The 20,444-nt window shown below is 48.4% G+C and overlaps 1 protein-coding gene across 1 annotated transcript; it reads left to right on the forward strand.

Annotated features, from left to right (window-relative positions):
• The first annotated feature begins 89 nt into the window (after nucleotides 1–89).
• Nucleotides 90–20,175, forward strand: SLC22A17 (solute carrier family 22 member 17). Its single transcript, XM_081886857.1, has 10 exons — nucleotides 90–259; nucleotides 1,332–1,671; nucleotides 3,103–3,206; nucleotides 8,485–8,639; nucleotides 11,111–11,276; nucleotides 12,469–12,602; nucleotides 13,197–13,302; nucleotides 14,641–14,864; nucleotides 17,151–17,262; nucleotides 19,168–20,175. Exons 2-10 carry the CDS (start codon nucleotides 1,342–1,344, stop codon nucleotides 19,481–19,483), a joined length of 1,647 nt encoding a protein of 548 aa, XP_081742983.1. The 5' UTR covers nucleotides 90–259; nucleotides 1,332–1,341; the 3' UTR covers nucleotides 19,484–20,175.
• The last annotated feature ends 269 nt before the right edge of the window (nucleotides 20,176–20,444 follow it).

Here is a 20,444-nt window from a genome sequence, read left to right on the forward strand (position 1 = left end):
TTGGCCGGTCTCCCTGCCCGGCTGGAGGTTGCGGGGCGGAGCGGGCTGTGCCGGGGGACGCGGCCGTGTGGGGCGGAGGCAGCCTCGCTCCGCCCCGGCCTGCGTCGCCCCCTTGCGCGATCCCAGCCTCCGGAGGCGCACGGAGCCCGATCTCGGGGCGCAGCGTCCCCCCACGGCCGCCTCCGCCGCTCCAGCCCCCTTCTTCGCCCATGGGGACCCTCCCGGAGCGCGGCCACCCGCCCTCGCCCCGCGCCTGGTGGTGAGTCTGGGCACCCGGGGCGCCCGTCCTTTGTCTCCCTTTCTCTCCCTCTTTCCTCTGCGCGCCCCCTCTCCATCCCTCCTCCGGCCTGATCCATCCATCCACCCTTCTCTCTTTTCTCCCCCAAGACTTCTACTCCCCCCCCCCCAATGTCCCGCCTCGCTCTCCCTCTCCCTATTCCTATTTTTTCTTTCTCTCCGCCTCCCTGGGACCCGGAATGCGGAAACAGGAGGCCTGCCTCGGCTCTCCACGCCATGGGACCCCCCCTCCCTCTCCCTCCATCACCCACACCCCTTCTCCCCCTTTTGGACCCTCCCCACCCTTCAAACACACGCAGTTATAATGAGTTTCGCTCCCTGCAGCGAAATCGGCCCCACCCACCCGATTTTTTGCCCACCTCTGCCCCCTGTATTTGCATTTCTGTCCCCATCTTTTTCTCAAGGGGGCGGGTCTTATGGGGCTCCCCATGCCGCCTCACTCCTTTAATCCGCAGGACAACGCTGCAAAGTAGGTTAGGCTAAGAGGTGGTTGGCTGGGCTCAAGGTCACACCTTCGTGGCCAGGTGGGGATTCAAATCCAGGTCTCTCTCCCGGGTCCTAATCCGAGGACACTCTAACCACTACGCAACACCACAGTGCCCGCCCCCTTCATTCAACCCATAGTTCACCCTTGACATCCCAGGAATTGAATTGGGGGCGTTCTGCATTCAAGGCACATGCTTTACCCCTGAGCAAGATAAGTGTGGATCCCTTCTCCTCCTCTGCCCCACAGTCCAGCCCCCTTGTGTGTCCTTTCCAGGCCCTCCCTATTCCTGCCACCTGCCCTTCTCCCTCCCTCCCTCCCATTCCTTCTGTTTCCAGGTTCGAACCCAGGTCTTCCTGGCCGTAGTCTGACGCTCGCGAACAACTGGGGTCAAAGTTCGGGGACCCCTGTTCTCGACTGAAGGCTCCTTGGTGCAGAGAGACGTTGCTGAGCGTCAACGGTTTTTTCATGGTAGCGGGTTAGGCTGGATGACCCCTGGGGATCCCTTACAACTGCACCATTCTACGATCTGTTCTTTCTCTCACTGCAGACGCTGCCCCATGGATACCAGCCCCCCGACTCCGGACCCCGGGGGCCCGCGGAGGGACTTTGCGGCTTCTGACCAAGGACCCCCATCTTTTGAGGGGCTTCTGGGGCGGCTGGGGGCTGGGGGGCGAAGGCAGCACCTCCTCCTGACCCTGACCTGCCTGCCATGCCTCCTCCTGGGGCTCGGAGCCGGCTCGGACGCCCTCTTCACTCTGACGCCTCCACGCCACTGCCGGGGTCCCAACAGCACCCAGTTCCCGGACAACGCAACCTGCTGGGACCCCCGCTGCCAGAGCTGGGAATACGGGGGCCTCCCGGCCCTCACCAACAATCCGGTGACCGAGGTGAGAGCCCCAAATCCCCTCTCGACGTTGCCACCCGGGTCCATTTCCTGGCCCCCCCTTGCCGTACCCAGGAGAGGCAGAGGGGTGCAGTGGTTTTCGTGCTAGGCCAAGGAGACCTGAGTTCGAATCCTCGGAATTTAACAGAGTGTGCTCTTGGGCCAGACTACATTACATGGTGCTTGTGTCTGTAAAATGGATGGAGTGGGGATAACCAGTTATGCCTGTTCTTAGCTCTTTAAAGGAGGCAGACACAAACACACACACACACACACACAGTGCCAGAAACTTTCTTACAGAACATGTTCCTTCACTCCTACACAAAGCAGTTAATTGGAGCCAGTCCACAAACTGGCTTTCAACGCTTGCTTCAACCTGAGTTACATGATTAATAATAATAATAATAATAATAATAATAATAATAATAATAATATGATTGCATCTGAGCCATGGTGACAGGAGTGCTCCTGAGCATGTATGGGGTATTTTCTCCCTGTTCCTGTGCTGCTGGATAGTCACTGCCAGATCCTGAAACCAGGATCGGGGAACATGGAGGTCACACTTATAGGTCACACTTGCCCCATCCTCCCTTCCAGCTCTTTGACGTCTGCTGCCGTAAGAATGCATCCATTCAGGGCTAATTTGACCCCGGACTTCTAGGATCTCAAATTTAGATCCTGTTCATTTGGGGGTTATTGGTAACTTTTGCCACCCGTTTTTACATGCGAGCCAAAATGCGTTGCAACTCTCTCAACTCAGAGCTCCAAATTTAAGCAAATAAGAGAAGCATTGGTAAAAAATCTGTATCCCTGATAAAGATTTTGGCATATTAAATACTGAGAAATGTGCATATAAATGTTAATAAATATATTGGTTCTGATGGCACAAGATCAGACCTTTCCCATCAGCTGATTATAGTTACAGTTCTGGGCCTCAAAAAGGGACGCAGGTGGTGCTGTGGGTTAAACCACAGAGCCTAGAGTTTGCCGATCAGAAGGTCGGTGGTTCAACTCCCCGCGACGGGGTGAGCTCCCATTGCTCTGTCCCTGCTCCTGCCCACCTAGCAGTTCAAAAGCACGTCAAGTGCAAGTAGATAAATAGGTACTGCTCTGGCGGGAAGGTAAGCGGCGTTTCCAATGCGCTGCTCTGGTTCACCAGAAGTGGCTTAGTCATGCTGGCCACATGACCCGGAATATGTATGCCGGCTCCCTCGGCCAGTAAAGCGAGATGAGCGCCGCAACCCCAGAGTCGGTCACAACTGGACCTAATGGTCAGGGGTCCCTTTACCTTTATCTATAGGCCTCAAAAGCTGGAAGTGACCTGGGCCTCTCTGGACCTCTGAGAGGGGCTGAATCCACCCACCCATATTTCTGCGCTCCTATAAACGTCATGTTCTCCATTGTTCGGCTGCTTTTAATCTCTTTTTCTCCTCAGTGGTCCCTGGACTGTTTCCGTGGATGGATTGTTCCCTTGGAGCAGCTCTGCTTCCTCCTGGGTTTTGCCGCAGGGGCGCTGCTACTGGGACACCTGGCAGACAGGTAAGCCAGAGGGTGAGGCAGCGGGCCTGTCGATGGGGCAGCTGGCAGGGGAAGCCATTTGTCATGAAGACAATGGCATTCGCTCCCACGAGATCCATAAGGAAAGCCTGCCAGATCGGGCCAGTCGAGCACATCCATTCCAGCTTCTATCCTACATGACCAGTGCTGGATTTACGTACAGTGGTACCTCAGGTTAAGTACTTAATGCGCTCCAGAGATCCGTTCTTAACCTGAAACTGTTCTTAACCTGAAGACCACTTTAGCTAATGGGGCCTCCTGCTGCCGCCGCACCGCCAAAGCACAATTTCTGTTCTCACCCTGAAGCAAAGTTCTTAACCTGAAGCACTGTTTCTGGGTTAGCGGAGTCTGTAACCTGTAGCGTATGTGTCAGAGCTGCCTCCAGGTCCCAGCTCACAGAGGACCAACGCTAGCCAGTTGTAATGTGCAAAAGTCTTTATTGAAGTTCAGTTTCCATTTACAAGCCGCAGCGTGCAGCTCTACGTCTTAGAACCTAGACCGGCGAAGCTCCGTCTGAGTCTCCGCCCCCTATACACCAGTTTAAGACTCTAGCCTTACTCCACCTCTTCCGTTGTTCTTTCCTCCTCTGGGTCCTTCTGCCCCCCGGGGTCTCCTCCTTCCTGGACTCCTCTGACGCTGACCCCCCTGACTCTTGTCCCTCCTTCTGGCGGGCTTTAGGACCTGGTTCCCTATCCGGGCTACCTGCTGTGCCGCTCGCCTGTACATTTGAACTTGGCACGCACGCCCAGTGGGCAACCTTCCTCTTGACCGTTTCCTCGCTCTCCGATGGAGGCGTAGTCAATCCTGACTCATCTCCTCTCGCTGGTGGTGAACACCCTGGTCCCGATACCTGGGACTCCTCCCCCCTACTGCGCTCTGGTGGGGAAGCTGGTCCTGATTTCCAACTGCTGCTCTCTGAGTCCCCTCTGGCCCCTTCCTTCTGGGGTGTCCCCCTTGGCACCCCCCTTGCCCTGGCCATAGGCGCCCCCTTCTGTGAATCTTCCGATTAGCTGGAGAGACTGAGGGAATCCCTCGGACCACTGTCATCGCCTACGCTCCCCTCGGATTCCTCCCCCTCGCTCTCCATTTCCTCCCTCTCCTGTGCCTCTGCTCCTGAGCCCCTGACAGTATGTAACCTGAAGCGTATGTAACCTGAGGTACCACTGTATAAGCTAAACAAGCTATAGTTTAGGGCCCCACTCTCTTGGGGGCCCCCAAAAAATTAAAGAAGAAACTGGATCTACATTTCCAAAATATGAGATAAAAAACAAATAAAACAAAACCGACATACAGCAACAGTGTTTCGTGTTGTGTAGGCTCCTATGATATAAGTCATGGGCCTAGCCTGCTCCCTAAAATATCACTGGTTTGTGTTGCATCCCGATGCCAAAGGAAGGATTGGACCCTGGTTAATAAAATACACACAAGGCTTGGCCAGCAAGACTCTGGGAGGAAGTGCGAATAATAATCCTGCCACACCCCGGCCCTGGTCCCTTTTATTAACAAAAGCTCTCTTAACACAGCGTTTGCAAGAACCAATCAGATTTCCTCTGAGCATTTCGAAAAATCCCCCACGTGGGACAAAGTCACATCATAGAAATCCTTTTAACTACAAAGAAACTATTTCCTACTTGAGCATGCATACATGGTTAAGCTAAATAAACAGGAACCAAGGACGAATGCATTTAGTACCCCCGAAGGTCATAAACCCATAAGAAAGAAAGACACATTTACCATCTCCGTGTAAACTCTGTTCCTGGCCCTTAAGATCTATCTAAAGATTAACAAAACTAACAAAAGCTACATCAAAGCTACCTTCTATCTTTATGGCCTGGTGAAGCAACTGGTCTGTGTTTCAGAATGCTTATACGTGCCTGTCTGGTGTAGAGAAAGAAAATGGCAGAGGTGCAAAGGCTTGTGGGATTGATCAGAAATCATGTCAAGTGGTGCAAGCCCAGTCAAAGCAATGCTTTTATCGCTGGCACAATGGCATGCTGTATTTTTCATAATTCCTCATAGCAATCCACCCTGACCACCACATCTTTGCTCCTTTCTATATATAGGGTGCCTACATTCTGCATGGACTGGTTGCATGGCAACATGGGCAAATGGCTTGAGGTACCTATGAGGTCCATAAATTACCATATAGCATATATTCAGCACAAAAAACAGCGACAATTTGTTCCTGATAAAGGACAGCTGGTCATATAAAGGGCCCCATTACCTTCAGTAGCTGAGGGCCTCATCAGACATAAATCCGGCCCTGTACATGACCATGCCCAACGCTCTTTTAAAGCCATTCCAGTTGGTGACGTCACTGCCTCTTGTGGGAGTGAGTTCCACAGTTTAACTCAGCCCTGTGAGAAGCAGCACGCGCTTTTTTTGCCTCCTGAATCTCCCAGCATTCCTCTCATGGCCACCAGCTGGGGTGGCTTCAAAAGAGGATCTGACAGGTGAATGGAGGCTATAGGGCTATCGTCGGTTACTAGCGACAATAGTTATGTTCCATCTCCCTTGTTGGAGGTAGCCTGGCTCTGAGTGCCAGTTTTTGGGGGGCACAAATGCGGAGAGAGGGCTGCTAAACTCAGGTCTTGCTTTGGGAACGGGGAAAATAAAGATAGGATACCCTTCAGTGCTGGTGGTGCTGTGGGTTAAACCACAGAGGCTTGGAGTTGCCGATCAGAAGGTCGGTGGTTTGAAACCCTGTGACGGGGTGAGCTCCCATTGCTCTGTCCCAGCTCCTGCCAACCTAGCAGTTTGAAAGCATGCCAGTGCAAGTAGATAAATAGGTACCACTTCGGCGGGAAGGTAAACGGCGTTTCCATGTGCTGCTCTGGTTCCCCAGAAGCGGCTTAGTCATGCTGGCCACATGACCCGGAAGCTGTGCGCCGGATCCCTCGGCCAATAAAGCGAGATGAGCACCACAACCCCAGTGTCGTTCACGACTGAACCTAATGGTCAGGCGTCCCTTTACCTTTACCTTTACCCTTCAGTCAATGGATTGACGATAGGGCATCACTGGTAATTTATGAACGCAGCCGCAGACTCCATATGGATGAATACAATAACATCTGGAATGAGTTCATGCAAAATGTGGTAGGCTATTCACATTTACATAAGCACTAGGATAATAACACTATACCAATTTATACAAGAATGTCTGGGAATATCGTATATTGATTATACAATATATTATATATATTGATTATATTTTATATATAGATATATAAAAAATTAAATTTTCTGTTTTGCAATTTAGAATGCTCATTTAAACATCCTTAAAATATCAATTACTCCCCTTCTCCTCTTTCCGTGGTTCATTTTGCAAATCTTAAATCCCTGCGTATTTAACATAAAGTAAACCATTCGGTATACCATTATTACATCCATCAAAACTTACTTACACAGTTGAATTTATCTTAACGCTGCCAACGTTTTCAAGTGTACACAATTTGCCCCCATATATTCAATAAACATTTTCCAATCTCCTCTGAATGTATGTTCTTCTTGTTCTCTTATTCTGTATGTTAGGTCCGCAAGCTGCACATATTCTCTCTGCTTAAGTTGCCGCTCTTCTTTAGTTGGGACCTCCCTCGTTTTCCATTTGAGGGCTAACGAAACACGGTCCGCAGTAGTGGCATACATAAATAACCTTTTCTCATTTATTTATTGCATATTTTCTCTTTTATGTGTATCTTTGTGGTGGTTGTTTTACGCCCTCTCACTTTCCCTCCCCCCCCCTCCGCCCGTATCTCTTTATTTCTTTTAACTGAAATCACCTTAATAAATTATAAATATTTTTAGAAATCTGCTTTGGGGCTTCTCCTTGGGACGTCTGGTGAGAACAGGATGGTGGGCTAGAGATGGAATCCCCTTTTGGCCTGTGATCCAGCAGCCAGCCTCTTCTTAATGGTTGCTGCTGGCAACCTTCAGTCTCAATGGAGTGCGCCTTCGAGGGTGAAGTCAGACTGCTGCTTTAGAAGCCCCTAAGTGACCTCCGCAGGGCCCAAGCCTGAGCGGTGGAAGTCCTGGGCTCCCCAGATGACAAGACCCCCATCTCAGTCTTGCTGGTGTAGCACAAGGAAAAGCAGAGCGAGACTTTCAGCGCCATCTTGGCTGAAGGAGTTGCCGGAAAGAGGCCTACCAGGCGCCATGCATCCCCCTTAGGGACTCCGCTCAGGATTTCATTTCCCCCCATTTCATTTCACTTCTAATTTGTGCCCCGCCTTTCTGTATTACAGTGGTACCTCGGGTTACATATGCTTCAGGTTACATACGCTTCAGGTTACAGACTCCGCTAACCCAGAAATAGTACCTCAGGTTAAGAACTTTGCTTCAGGATGAGAACAGAAATCGTGCTCCAGCGGCAGCAGCAGGAGGCCCCATTAGCTAAAGTGGTGCTTCAGGTTAAGAACAGTTTCCGGTTAAGAACAGACCTCCGGAACAAATTAAGTACTTAACCTGAGATACCAGTGTACTCTGCACAAGGCGGTTTGCGAGCTGAAGAAACAACAAAATAAGATAGCAAAAAATCACACCCATAACAACAAAAAAAGCCGTAATAAAAACATAACTTTAAAATGAATGACTTAAACCAAACAAAGCAATATTCAATAATCCATTCAGGTATAGGAAAAAGTAAAATTAAATATCAGCAAGTAATAATTGAACGGTTTACAATAAAGACCCAGAATACAAAAATTACTAAACTACGATCAATAAAAATAACGGCAAGTCACAGTGCATGAAATACAGTCGTGCCTTGGATCCTGAACGCCTCGTGAGTCGAACGTTTTGGCTCCCAAATGCTGCAAACTGTTCCAGTTTGCGAACGTTCTTTGGAACCTGATTGTCTGACAGGGCTTCTGCGGCTTCCGATTGGCTGCAGGAGCTTCTTACAGCCAATCGGAAGCCGCGCTTTGGTTTCCAAACATTTTGGTAGTCAAATGGACTTCTGGAACTGCTTCCGAGGTACGACTGTACCACAAAACATACAAAACCATTTAAAAGGATCAAACTGAGAAACCAGGACACACAACTTACAATTAAAAAATAAACAAATCCCCGAACCTTGATGAAAATAATTATAAAAAATCCCTGAGCCTGGATTTGCATGGGGTTTACTGCTTCCTCAAGAAAGTCACAAAGCTGACTTTTTTATCCAGACCTTTGTGGAAGACTCGGAGGAGCTTGGGCTAGGAAGGAGAGAGAGAAGAATCGGCAGAGCAACCTCTCACCCTCTTTGTCTTTTCATCCACAGCGTGGGGCGGCGTGGGACCCTCCTCCTGGCCCTGGCCCTGGGTTGCCCTGCGGGCGTCTTGGCTGCCTTTGCCGCCTCGCCCTCCGTCTTCATGTTGGGCCGTTGCCTCTGGGGGGCGATGCTGGGGGGCATGCAGCTCTCCCTCTACCTTAGCCGTGAGTATCCTCTCCTACGTTGCGCAAGCGAATCCATCGGTTGGGAGGGTTCCTCCATTGCAGGCCGCAGCGTAGGAAACACAAGACGCTGCCTTGTGCTGAATCAAGTCATTGATGCACCTAGCTCAGTGGTTCTCTAAATGGGTGCTGTGGTCCCGTGGGGGACGGTGGGTTTCACTAGGGGGGTGCAAAGAGGAAAGGGGCAGCGGGTGTAAATGACCATCCGACTTGACAGCCTGCCGGCGCTGAATCCAGCTTTGTTTGGTTGCGTTAATTAAAACGAATCATTTTTGTTGCATTCATTCAATAGTTTTAATTGGGGTTTGAATGAAGGTGCAATGGATTGTTGGGACGCGGGTGGCGCTGTGGTCTAAACCACTGAGCCTCTTCGAATCCCCGCGATGGAGTGAGCTCTCATTGCTCTGCCCCAGCCCCTGCCAACCTAGCAATTCGAAAGCACACCAGTGCAAGTAGATAAATAGGTACCACTGCGGCGGGAAGGTAAACGGCATTTCCGTGCGCTCTGGTTTATATCACGGTCCTCCATGTGCCAGTAGCAGTTTAGTCCTGCTGGCCACATGACCCGGAAAGCTGTCTGTGGATAAACACCGGCTTCCTCAGCCTGAAAGCGAGATGAGCGCCACAACCCCTGGCTGGACTTAACCGTACAGGGGTCCTTTGCCTTTTTTTTAACCTAAAGGTGCAATGGATTGTTGCTGTTTTGCGTTATTATATTCCTTAGTGGATTGTGCAAACCACGGTTTATCGTGCATTTTTACAGAGTAGGCACTGGAGATGAGTTGCTGGAACCAAGGGAGCAGTGGCGAGAAAATGACCTTATCTAGCAGACTGGTAAATGCTCTCCTGAATTTCAGCCAAGGCTCTCTCATAGTCCTACCCAGAAATGCCTGGGGTCTTCTGCATCCAGAGCAGACACTTTAACCCTGAGCTACGGCCGTTCAAGAGTTTGACTCTTAAATATTAACTCGGTGAGATACGGTTGTACCTTGGAAGTTGAACGGAATCCATTCCGGAAGTCCGTTCAACTTCCAAAACGTTCGGAAACCCAAGCGCAGCTTCTGATTGGCTGCAGGAAGGTCCTGCAGCCAATCGGAAGCCCCGTCGGACGTTTGGGTTCCGAAAACCATTCGAAAAGCAGAACACTCACTTCCGGGTTTTGATTGTTCGGGAGCCAAGGTGTTCAAGATCTAAGACTGTACTTAGTTTTGCTCTTTTACTTAGCTTTAGGGCCGTGGTTCCCAACAATTTGATTTTTAAGGAGGGAAATTCGAGAATGAGTTATTAACAGTTGTGATGGCCTTTTAGGCTTCCTCCACATGAATAGTTCATTTTTTGAATATTATATGCCATGGGTGGGCACATCAGGATTTTAGAGATGCTTAGGTGGGGCATGGCCAAAAAAAGGTTGGGCACCACTGCTTTAGGGAGTTTCGTTGATGTTTTCATCCGGCGTTTTCATTGTTTTCCATGTCAACCCCGCTCTGTCACCCCTGGAAAATATTTACAGTGGTAACTCGGGTTAAGAACTTAATTTGTTCTGGAGATCCGTTCTTAACCTGAAACTTTTCTTAACCTGAAGTACCACTTTAGCTAATGGAGCCTCCCGCTGCCGCTGCACAATTTCTGTTCTTATCCTGAAGCAAAGTTCTTTAACCCGAGGTACTATTTCTGGGTTAGCACAGTCTGTAACCTGAAGCGTCTGTAACCCGAGGTACCACTGTAATTGCAGCTTAGAAATTTGCCCCCTATTAAGTAGTGGGTTGACAAAGCAGACGACACAGAGATTTCTCCAAGTGGTTCTTTATAGTAAGCTGGAACTGAACTGAACTGAACAGCTCAGCTGACCTGCTTGTATAGCAGTGGCGTAGCGTGGGTTGTCAGCACCCGGGGCAAGGCAAGTAATTTGCGCCCCCCAACCCGTGGATTTGCACCCCCTAACCTGTGGATTTGCGCCCCCTAACCCTAACCCCCAGATGCTGCGCCCGGTGCGGCCGGCCCCCCCTGAACCGCCCACGCTATGCCACTGTTGTATAGGCAGCCGGCTGTCAACATTGTAAGAACAACACCCCAGGGTTTCCCGCCTAAATTAACTGACGTGGACCTGAGTAAAAACTATACAGTCATACCTCGAGTTGAATGTGCTTCAGGTTGAGCGCTTTTGGGTTGCACTCCGTGGCAACCAGGAAGTAATGGAGCTTCGGGTTTAGTTGCTTGCGCATGCGCAGTTGCTCAAAATGACGTCATGCGCAGAAGCAGCAACACGCGCCGTCGCGTTTTACGTTCCATTCAGGATGTGAACAAGGCTCCGGAACGGATCCCGTTCGTATCCCGAGGTACCACTGTATACACAATACCCCTGGTGGCCAGGGTGAGAATTTCAATACATAACACCCCCCATCCTTTTTGCCTGGCCATGCCTTGACGTAGCCTCTGCCTCTCTTCCTATCCAGGCTTGGAGCTGTGCTGTCCCCCCCAGCGGCTGCCCGTGACCATGGCAGCGGACCTTCTCATGGTCGGGGGGCACTTCCTTCTTCTGGGGCTGGCATTGGCGTGTGGAGGTTGGAGGGTCTTACAGGGCGTCATGGCGGCTGGGCTGGGCCTCTGCCTCCTCTATGGGTAAGTTGTGGCTGCGTCACTGAAACCCCTCCCCAAAACCAGGCAGAAGGCCTTTGGGGGGGATAATATTTTTATTAGTTTTCAATTTCAATAATGCAATAATAGCCTCTTTATAAGAAAGGGATATTAGCTCCGCCCAAGGCATGAAGGAGAACAGCAACAACTGGAAAAAGGTAAACATAATATTTTACAAGGACAAAAAAGAAACATCACAAACAGGCTATAGTTTGAACGCTTCACCTGTAGATTTATAAATCATTTAATGTGTGAATACAAATGGAAGTCGTTAATATTTCGGTTGTTGTATAAGGGATTGCTATTTTGCCTGGAGCGTAATTGAAATTCATAAGATTTGGGGACGCAGAAATAAAGTAAATCATCAAACCATTAATTCTAGTACGCGGGGGGGGGGGGCAACTAAATTACATAATTTGGCATATGAATGATTGGTATTAGTAATTGTATTATAATTTGGCGTTGTTATAATGAGGCTGAAAGCCTTTTTGCTAGTTGCACCCGGCACGGAAAACTACCGCCCGGCACAATTCCAAGTGTTGGTGCTGACCTTTAAAGCCCTAAACAGCCTCGGTCCAGTATATCTGAAGGAGCGTCTCCACCCCCATCGTTCTACCCAGGCACTGAGGTCCAGCTCCGAGGGCCTTCTGGCGGTTCCTTCACTGCAAGAATTAAAGTTACAGGGAACCAGGCAGAGGGCCTTCTCGGTGGTGGCGCCCACCCTGTGGAACACCCTCCCATTAGATGTCAAGTAAATAAATAACTATCTGACTTTTAGAAGGCATCTGAAGGCAGCTCTGTTTAGGGAAGTTTTTAATGTTTGATATTTTATCGTGTTTTTAATCTTCTGTTGGGAGCCTCCCATAGTGGCCGGGGAGGGCCTGGCCAGATGGGCGGGGTATAAATAATAAATTTTTGTTGTTGTTGTTGTTGTTTTGTTGTTGTTGTTTTCTGCAGTCTTCAGATGAGGATTAGACCATGCAAAAAATGAATATAAAATTTTAGCTGCAGTCCATTTTCAGCTTTGTATTCTTGTTATTAAAAAACTGTGCCCAGTCATTCTGTTGTTGCACCCATAACCTAGGTTTAAGGTGCCATTTAGCTCCTAGCTTTCCTATCTCAGTTTCTAACGCTGCCTGATACCCCTGATTTCCCCCCCTGCCCCGATCCTGCTTAGGTGCCCTGGATTGTACCCAGATTCACCCCGGTGGCTCTTGGCCACTCGACGGACAGCCCAAGCCAAGGAGATCCTGATAGCCCTGGCTCAGGGCAGTGGCAGCCAGGAGTCGGAGGCTCAGGAGGCCCTGGAAGGTGAGTCTCAAGAAGAGCATGCAAAGAGGGCCTTGATCCAAAGACTGGGAGCCTTTGCAGAGGCCATGCCAATTTCTGCTTGAAGAACTGGGCTCTAGGTGAAGTGGGAAGCCTCTGCCCTCCTTTCCACCTGCCCCTTTAAAATATATATAGAAATATATACATATCTCTCAAACCTTTATTGAGGCGGGCAATAACCAACATTAAGAAAGCAAAGGGATTTTATTTTATTTTTAAGGAAATGAAGCACATTTATTCAGATACGTATTATAGGGCAGAGCAACATAAATGAAAGTTGCAAGAGATTATAGAGGCAGCAATAAAATTAGAATTTATAGGCCTGTCACGAACTCCAAAGAGGGAGGCTGCAAAATGTCTGGGGTCAATTCCCAGCGAGTTTTGAAAGCGAGAGATGCCTTTTGATTGCCCTGGCAGATTTAATAAATGGGACTCAATGAAGACTTTGCATAGATTTTAGTAAAAGGAGCAATACAGGAGGAGAGCCGTGTGGCTGTAGCTTCTCCTCATGGGTGGAATGCCCTTCTTTTCAACCCCTTTATTTTGTGTGTTTTCCCCTCAAATCTGCTTCTGAAGAACTTGATAATGCCTGCCACCTCCCCGCTGCAGCCCAGATTTCGTTCCGGGCCATGCTGTCCTGCAGAAACATCTGGAAGAATGTTCTCATCCTCGGTTTCACTACGTAAGTCCACCTTTCTTTGTCCTGAACCAGAAAGTCTTGGCATTGGTGGGGGTCAGGGAGGTATATATGGGGATCACAGAGCACCAGGTGGCTTTTAAAATAGGGATCCACTCTTTTCGAACTTTTAATCAGCCATCACCCCATGCAAGGATCTAGAATGCATATAACCATTCCAGTGGTCCTAATACCTTTCCTTTTTATAACATACAATTTCATCTCAACTTTCCTTGAGAGAAACTATGAGATTTATGCACTACCATTTACAACTTTATCAAAGCTGAATGGATCACGCTTTGGTCGCCCTTTTTAAAATATTTTTAAATGTATTCATCAGTTTTCCCTGTTGTTTTCTCCCAACTCTACGTTTCCATGGTTTTTATATTTAAAAAACTCCTGCTGCTTTAATTTTTGTTCTTCTGTTTTCTTTTTGTTTTCCATTGGGGTGCTTTTGGTTTGGATGGATTTTCTTCCCACAAGCTGCTTTCAATATTATTAATATTAATATTATTTATTATTTATACCCCATCCATCTGGCTGGGTTTCCCCAGCCACTCTGGATGACTTACAACATATCTAAAAACATAATAAAAACATCAACCCTTAAAAACATCCCTAAACAGGGTTCTAAAAGTCAAAGAGTTGTTTATTTCCTTGACATCTGGTGGGAGGGCATTCCGCAGGGCGGGCACCACCACCAAGAAGGCCCTCTGCCTGGTTCCCTATAACCTCACTTCTCACAGGGAGGGAACCGCCAGAAGGCCCTCGGAGCTGGACCTCAGTGTCCGGGCAGAACAATGGGGGTGGAGACGCACCTTCAGGTATACTGGGTCGAGGCCATCTAGGGCTTTCAAGGTCAGCACCAACACCTTGAATTGTGCTTGGAAACATCCTGGGAGCCAATGTAGGTCTTTCAGGACTGGTGTTATATGATCTCGGCGGCTACGCCCAGTCACCAGTCTGGCTGCCGCATTCTGGATTAGTTGTACAGTGGTACCTCGGGTTAAGTACTTAATTCGTCCTGGACATCCGTTCTTAACCTGAAACTGTTCTTAACCTGAAGCACCACTTTAGCTAATGGGGCCTCCTGCTGCCGCCGCGCCGCCGGAGCACGATTTCTGTTCTTATCCTGAAGCAAAGTTCTTAAACTGAGCTATTATTGCTGGGTTAGCGGAGTCTGTAACCTGAAGCATATGTAACCTGAAGCGTCTGTAACCCGAGGTACCACTGTAGTTTCCGGGTCACCTTTCATTCCCTCCAATCCTCCCAAAATTGGATATAAAAAACTAAAAACTAAACTGCGTTGATGTTGTTGTTGTTTTCTGCATGGCACCTCTCCAGATTCATCGCCCATGCCATCTGCCACTGTTACCTGCTGGCCTGGGAATCCCTGGAGGATCCACGGGCCAACTTCTACCTCTGCTACCTGCTGTCATCCGGCAGTGCGGGCCTTGCCTGCCTCTTCCTGTGCCTCAGCGTGGACCGTTACGGACGCCGCGGGATTCTCCTCCTCACGACCACGCTGGCCGGCATCGCTTCCCTGATCCTGCTGGGCTTGGGAGAGTGTAAGTCGCTTTGAGTTCCTTTTAATTTGCAATCATGGTCACGCCCAAAATGAGGATGTGTGTCACAGGGCTCCTTTGCCCTTCCAGAAAGAAGCACTAGGCAGATTGCAGAGACATGACCGCAGATTGAGGACTCAGTAGGCTGATTCCCCCCCATCGAATGCAGATGGGAAGCTGACCCGAAAGTCCAGGGGTAGCATTATTATCAATTTACGATGGGGTGGAAGGTTCACAGGCTAAGGAGGACTTGCTCACAAATTTATTGACAGCTGCACGAGTTATTATAGCTAGGAAGTGGAAGGGGCAAGCAGAATATAAGATGGAAGAATGGTATAAAGAGGTGTGGGGTATAACTATGAATGATACATTAACATGTGCCATTAAGGTAAGGCAGGAGAAGTATGCAGGAGAAATTATTCTGAGGAGATATGGAGGGTGCCTGTAAAATAAAACGGAAAGGGGTTGAAATTTTTGGAGGTTGGATAGTTGGAATGGTCTCGGTGGTGGGGTGCACATTTTTGTTCTTACTTATTCATGATTATCACTTTGTCAAAATAAAATAAAGTATCTTTTTTAAAAAATGTAGATGGAGAGGTTGCTGCTGGGCAGAAACGGCCCCTCAGATTAGTAAAATGAAATCCAGCAAAGTGAAGCTAGATCCATAGAAGTCAGAGGTAGAGTCGGTATGCAATTCCTGTAATTAAAGAGCCTGTGTTCAGTCTGTTGCAATCTAGAATGGGTCGCAACCCTTTGAAATATCACAAGTTGCAGGTGAGGAGGTACTGCTTGATCGAGGCCAGACTCTCAATGTCTTCTATGCATGTGATAATTTTTTAGCCTTTTGTGAATGAATTTAAATGTGCATTTCCTTTAGTGATGCTTTCTTTTGACATGTTTAAGATAATGATGCTGTTGTTGTTGTTGTTAACTTAGCTGTGTTATACGTGCATTCTGTAGTTGACCTCGTTTGCAATGTTTCCTTTTGAAACCTTTTAAAGATATTATCTTCTCTTAAGTATGTTGTGGGAGGGACACAGGTGGCACTGTGGGTTAAACCACAGAGCCTAGGACTTGCTGATCAGAAGGTCGGCAATTCAAATCCCCGCCACAGGGTGAGCTCCCGTTGCTCGGTCCCTGCTCCTGCCAACCTAGCAGTTCGAAAGCACCTCAAAGTGCAAGTAGATAAATAGGTACCACTCTGGCAGGAAGGTAAACGGCGTTTCCGTGCGCTGCTCTGGTTCGCCAGAAGCGGCTTAGTCATGCTGGCCACATGACCCGGAAGCTGTATGCCAGCTCCCTCGGCCAATAAAGTGAGATGAGCGCCGCAACACCAGAGTTGATCATGACTGGACCTAATGGTCAGGGGTCCCTTTACCTTTAAGTATGTTGCTTTGAATGTATACCTGACTTTCTTCAGTCGTGTTTTATTCTGGATTGTTTTGTTTGATGTTTTAATGTAGGTTGCAAACCGCTTCAAGGTTTTTTTCCTTAAAAATATAACGTAGTTTAGAAATGAAATTATGAAGAAGAAGAACATATAAAGCCCTGTTGAGTCACACCTGTGCAGGGCTAATTAGTGTCATGTCCTTGCACGTAATTTCTATATTTCAAAGGATACATTTTTCTTGTTTTAATTTGCATATTATTATTATTCATTATTGTTATTGTTTGTTGGTAGGCTATGTATTTTTGTGTTTTCACATTTTGAACCACCATAAGAATAATGATCATACAGTAATTGGTTAGTTCCTTTATCTTGCCCAGGGCAAAAAACAACTTACAAATAGATAGACATACAGACAGAAGACCCCACATAGATATATTAAAACCAAGAGGCTAAAGAAATACATTAAAAACACCCCACCCACTCCAAAAAGACCACAGATAGTTAAAGGCCAAAAGTATTATTATATACTTTTGATATACAGAGGTCCGTACTTAACCTGAAATTGTTCTTAACCTGAAGCACCACTTTAGCTAATGGGGCCTCCTGCTGCTGCCATGCCACCGGAGCCCGATTTCTGTTCTTATCCTGAAGCAAAGTTCTTAACCTGAAGCACTATTTTTGGGTTAGCGGAGTGTGTAACCTGAAGCGTATGTAACCCAAAGCGTATGTAACCCGAGGTACCACTGTATTATATAGAGGTATAGGTGAACAGATAAGCTTCTTCTGCTTTGAATGGAAAAATATTTGGAGCCACTTCTGTTGGTTGAGACCTCTCTTAGGCACCAGTTGGTGTCCCCTTTTCACCCTGTTTCTGCCCTTTCCCTTCCTCCGCGTTGCAGATCTCAACGATGCTGCGCGGAGAACCTTCTCCATCCTTGGCCTCTTCTCCTCCCACGCAGCTGGATCCCTCAGCATCTTCTTCGCCTCCGAGGTCATCCCAACCGTGATCAGGTGAGGTGGAGAGAGCGAGAGGCCTCTCTCAGGCCCTTAACAAACTACAGCTCCCAGGATTCTTTGGGGGAAAGAAGCTGTACCATCATGTAAGGTGCAGTTGTGGAACGGGGAGTTGTGAAACTGTGAGAAGGTGGCCCTATTTTAAAACTCCACCCTGGCTATATCTCCTTTGGTAGTATAGTCCACCCTTCTTTCGCCAACTGCTTGGGAACAGCCGCCCTGGCCCCCATTTTTCTCTTTCATGTTTCTAGCCCTCATGCTGTGACCATTTTGTTGCTCTCCTTATTTTGCTTCCCCAACAGCTGCAGGTGAGGAAGTGCCGTAGCTCAGTAGGGTCTAATGCAGGCGTGGCCAAACTTGGCCCTCCAGCTGTTTTGGGACTACAACTCCCATCATCCCTAGCTAACAGGACCAGTGGTCAGGGATGATGGGAATTGTAGTCCCAAAACAGCTGGAGGGCCAGGTTTGGCCATGCCTGGTCTGATGCCTGCTTTGAAAGCTTCCAGGTTCAGCTCCTCACGTCTGAAGGTAGGGCTGGGAATCCTAGATGGACCAGCAGTATATTCCTGTGTCTCTATAAATTTGTGCGGCATTGCCACACATGCAGAGAATTTGGTACACAATCAGTCAAATCTTTATTACAGTCATAGACCAGCATAAGTAGGGTGGAGCACAATCATTTAGAATCTATAAAACATTTTGAAAAGTTAAACAGTATTAAAACAGAAGGTATATCTAAAGAACTATAAAAACCGAAAAGAAACTAAAAGAATTTGGGACTGGTATCAGAACAGAGTTCTGCTTCATGAAAACCATGCTGTCCTTTTTTTAAAAAAAGTTTCTAGTCCCTGGAAAACGAGCGAGGTCCCAACTAGAAAAGAATGGCAACTTAAGCTGACAGAATATGCGCAGCTTGCAGACTTAACATATAGAATAAGAGAACAAGAAGAACATACATTTAGAGAAGATTGGAAAATGTTTATTGGATATATGGGGGCAAATTGTGTACACTTGAAAGCTTTGGCAGCATTAAGGTAAATTCAACTGTGTAAGTAAGTTTTGACGGATGTAATAATGGAGTACTGAATGGTATAGTTTTTGTAAAATATTCAGGGATTTATGATACGCAAAATGAACCATGGAAAGAGAAGACGGGAAGTTCACTGATATTTTAAGGATGTTTATATAAGTATTCTAAATTGTAAAACAGAAAATGTAATAAAAATTAGGTATATATAAAATAAAATAAGTTTCTAGTCCTTAAGACTGGGAACATCGGCACATGGGCACAGCTTGCTGAACTCTCTAAAATGCCGAGAGCGAGGAAAGCAGGCGAATGGCAGGAGCTGAGGTGTATTTAGGAGTCGGAATTCATCTTTCAGTGCCCTGCGTAACATTTTGTGACTAACCCAAGTAAAATGTCATGCAGAGCCCTTCGAAACTCCATAAGCCACCGAGCACCTTAGGAGCAAAAGAATTTCCATTTTCCCCTCATATTTCTTTACTCCCCTTCCTCTGGAGGTTATTAAGCAGAGGTTGGACGGCTGTCTGGCATGGTGGCATTAGTTCAGATTCCTGCATTTCAGGGAGTTGGTCTGGATGACCCTCAGGGTCCCTTCCAAGTCGACAATTCTATATTCTCTTTCGTTCCATTTACGGCAGCCTTGGGAAAAGGACCCCCCTTCCGCTCACAGCTCTTTCTCTAGCCTTCGCCGTCCACCTGTTTTGGAGAACTTTGTTAGATAACACAGGAGCAAGGATTAACAACATCCGCAGAGCCCTTGTTCAGCCTTGTCCTTGAGGCACGCTGAGCTCCGCAACCTTGGCGATAACGTCCCTATAGCAACTGGTTTCAGGTTCACGTCACCAATGCCCTCTCTCTCTCTCTGTCTCCCTCCACAGGGGCAAGGGCCTGGGCCTGATCCTGGCCGTGGCGTCCCTGGGCGGCCTGAGCGCCCCTCTGCTGCGGCTGCGAGAGCAACACGGCTCTTTCCTCGAACACATCGTCCTGGCCTCCCTCAACATCCTGGCTCTCCTCTGCCTGATGCTGCTGCCTGAGAGCAAGCGGAAGGGGCTGCCCGAGGGCCTGCGCGACGGGGAACTCTACCGGAGGCCTTCGCTGCTACGCCGGGCCGGAGGAGGGGAGAGCCGGGACTCGGAAGGAGCCACCCGGCGGGACGACGTGCCTCTGCTGTCCACGCCGAACCCAGCCAGCTGATGCACCCTCTGCCGCCGCCGTACAGACGCCCTGGGTGGATCTGGACCTCCTTTGCCCGCTGACTGGTTTGGGATTTCACTGAGGCCTCGCAAGGGCAGAAGAAGACATTGCCAAGCGGCCTCCACTTTTCTCCGTTTCGTTCTGCCGGAGAGCTGCCCTTTCCTCCGCGTCGCAGGCTGGGTGGGGGTAAACCATTAGCAGCGCTGATCATTTATCTTTTTTCCTTTCTATTTTACAAACTGGCTCGCCCCCGCTCCTCGCACACACGCAGTTCAGTTGGCGATTCGGTGTGGCTCACCGGACGAGGCCCGGCCCAAGACCACACCCACCCACACACACACACACACCCTGACCATGCAGGCTTTCGTGGTTGGGACGGTGAACCCTCACAAAACTAGACCGCTCTGTGTGCAATAATAATAAGCTCCTAGGTACAGTATTTCCAGAAAGCCAGGTCCTTTCTCCAAATTCCCTGCCCCAAAAGAGCAGCTGTCTGCCTTGATCCCTCGTCTTGGCCGCTTCTGCAAGTAGAAATTGACAGGTGAAGCTCTGTCCAAATTGGAGAATGGGGGACCAGGGAAAGCTGCCCAGGGTGGCTGGGGAAACCCAGCCAGATGGGCGGGGTACAAATAATAAATTATTATTATTATTTCCCTGCCAGATTTCTGGCAGTCAGGTGTTAAAAGGTCCAGGAGCCCTGGCAGAAATAATAGAGTGTCAGATTTAGAGAGGTGTTTCCTCACCTCTCATCTGTTTTTGTAGTTTTTTCCTTAAAATGCTTGGCTGCTCTCCAGTCTGGACAAAACATCCGTACAGTATTGGATATTTAACCATCTTGGGGGTATAACTTGCCCCAAGATACTGAACCATAGAGGATTCATTCGGATCAGATTGTTTCTGTTCCCATTTCACAGGTTTAGGAAACTGAGGCCAAGATGGAACGTTTACGGGCCAGTTTCAA

This window comes from Podarcis melisellensis (genome assembly GCF_964234715.1).
Source record: "Podarcis melisellensis genome assembly, chromosome: 13".
Lineage (NCBI taxonomy): Eukaryota > Metazoa > Chordata > Lepidosauria > Squamata > Lacertidae > Podarcis > Podarcis melisellensis.

What these genes read in the sequence shown, in the direction of transcription:
- SLC22A17 (XM_081886857.1), top strand. Translation starts at nt 1,342, where the DNA reads ATGGATACCAGCCCCCCGACTCCGGACCCCGGGGGCCCGCGGAGGGAC. An exon ending in GCTCTCCCTCTACCTTAGCC is followed by an intron (nt 8,640 to 11,110) that starts GTGAGTATCCTC and finishes CTTCCTATCCAG; the next exon opens with GCTTGGAGCTGTGCTGTCCC. An exon ending in GTCATCCCAACCGTGATCAG is followed by an intron (nt 17,263 to 19,167) that starts GTGAGGTGGAGA and finishes CTCCCTCCACAG; the next exon opens with GGGCAAGGGCCTGGGCCTGA.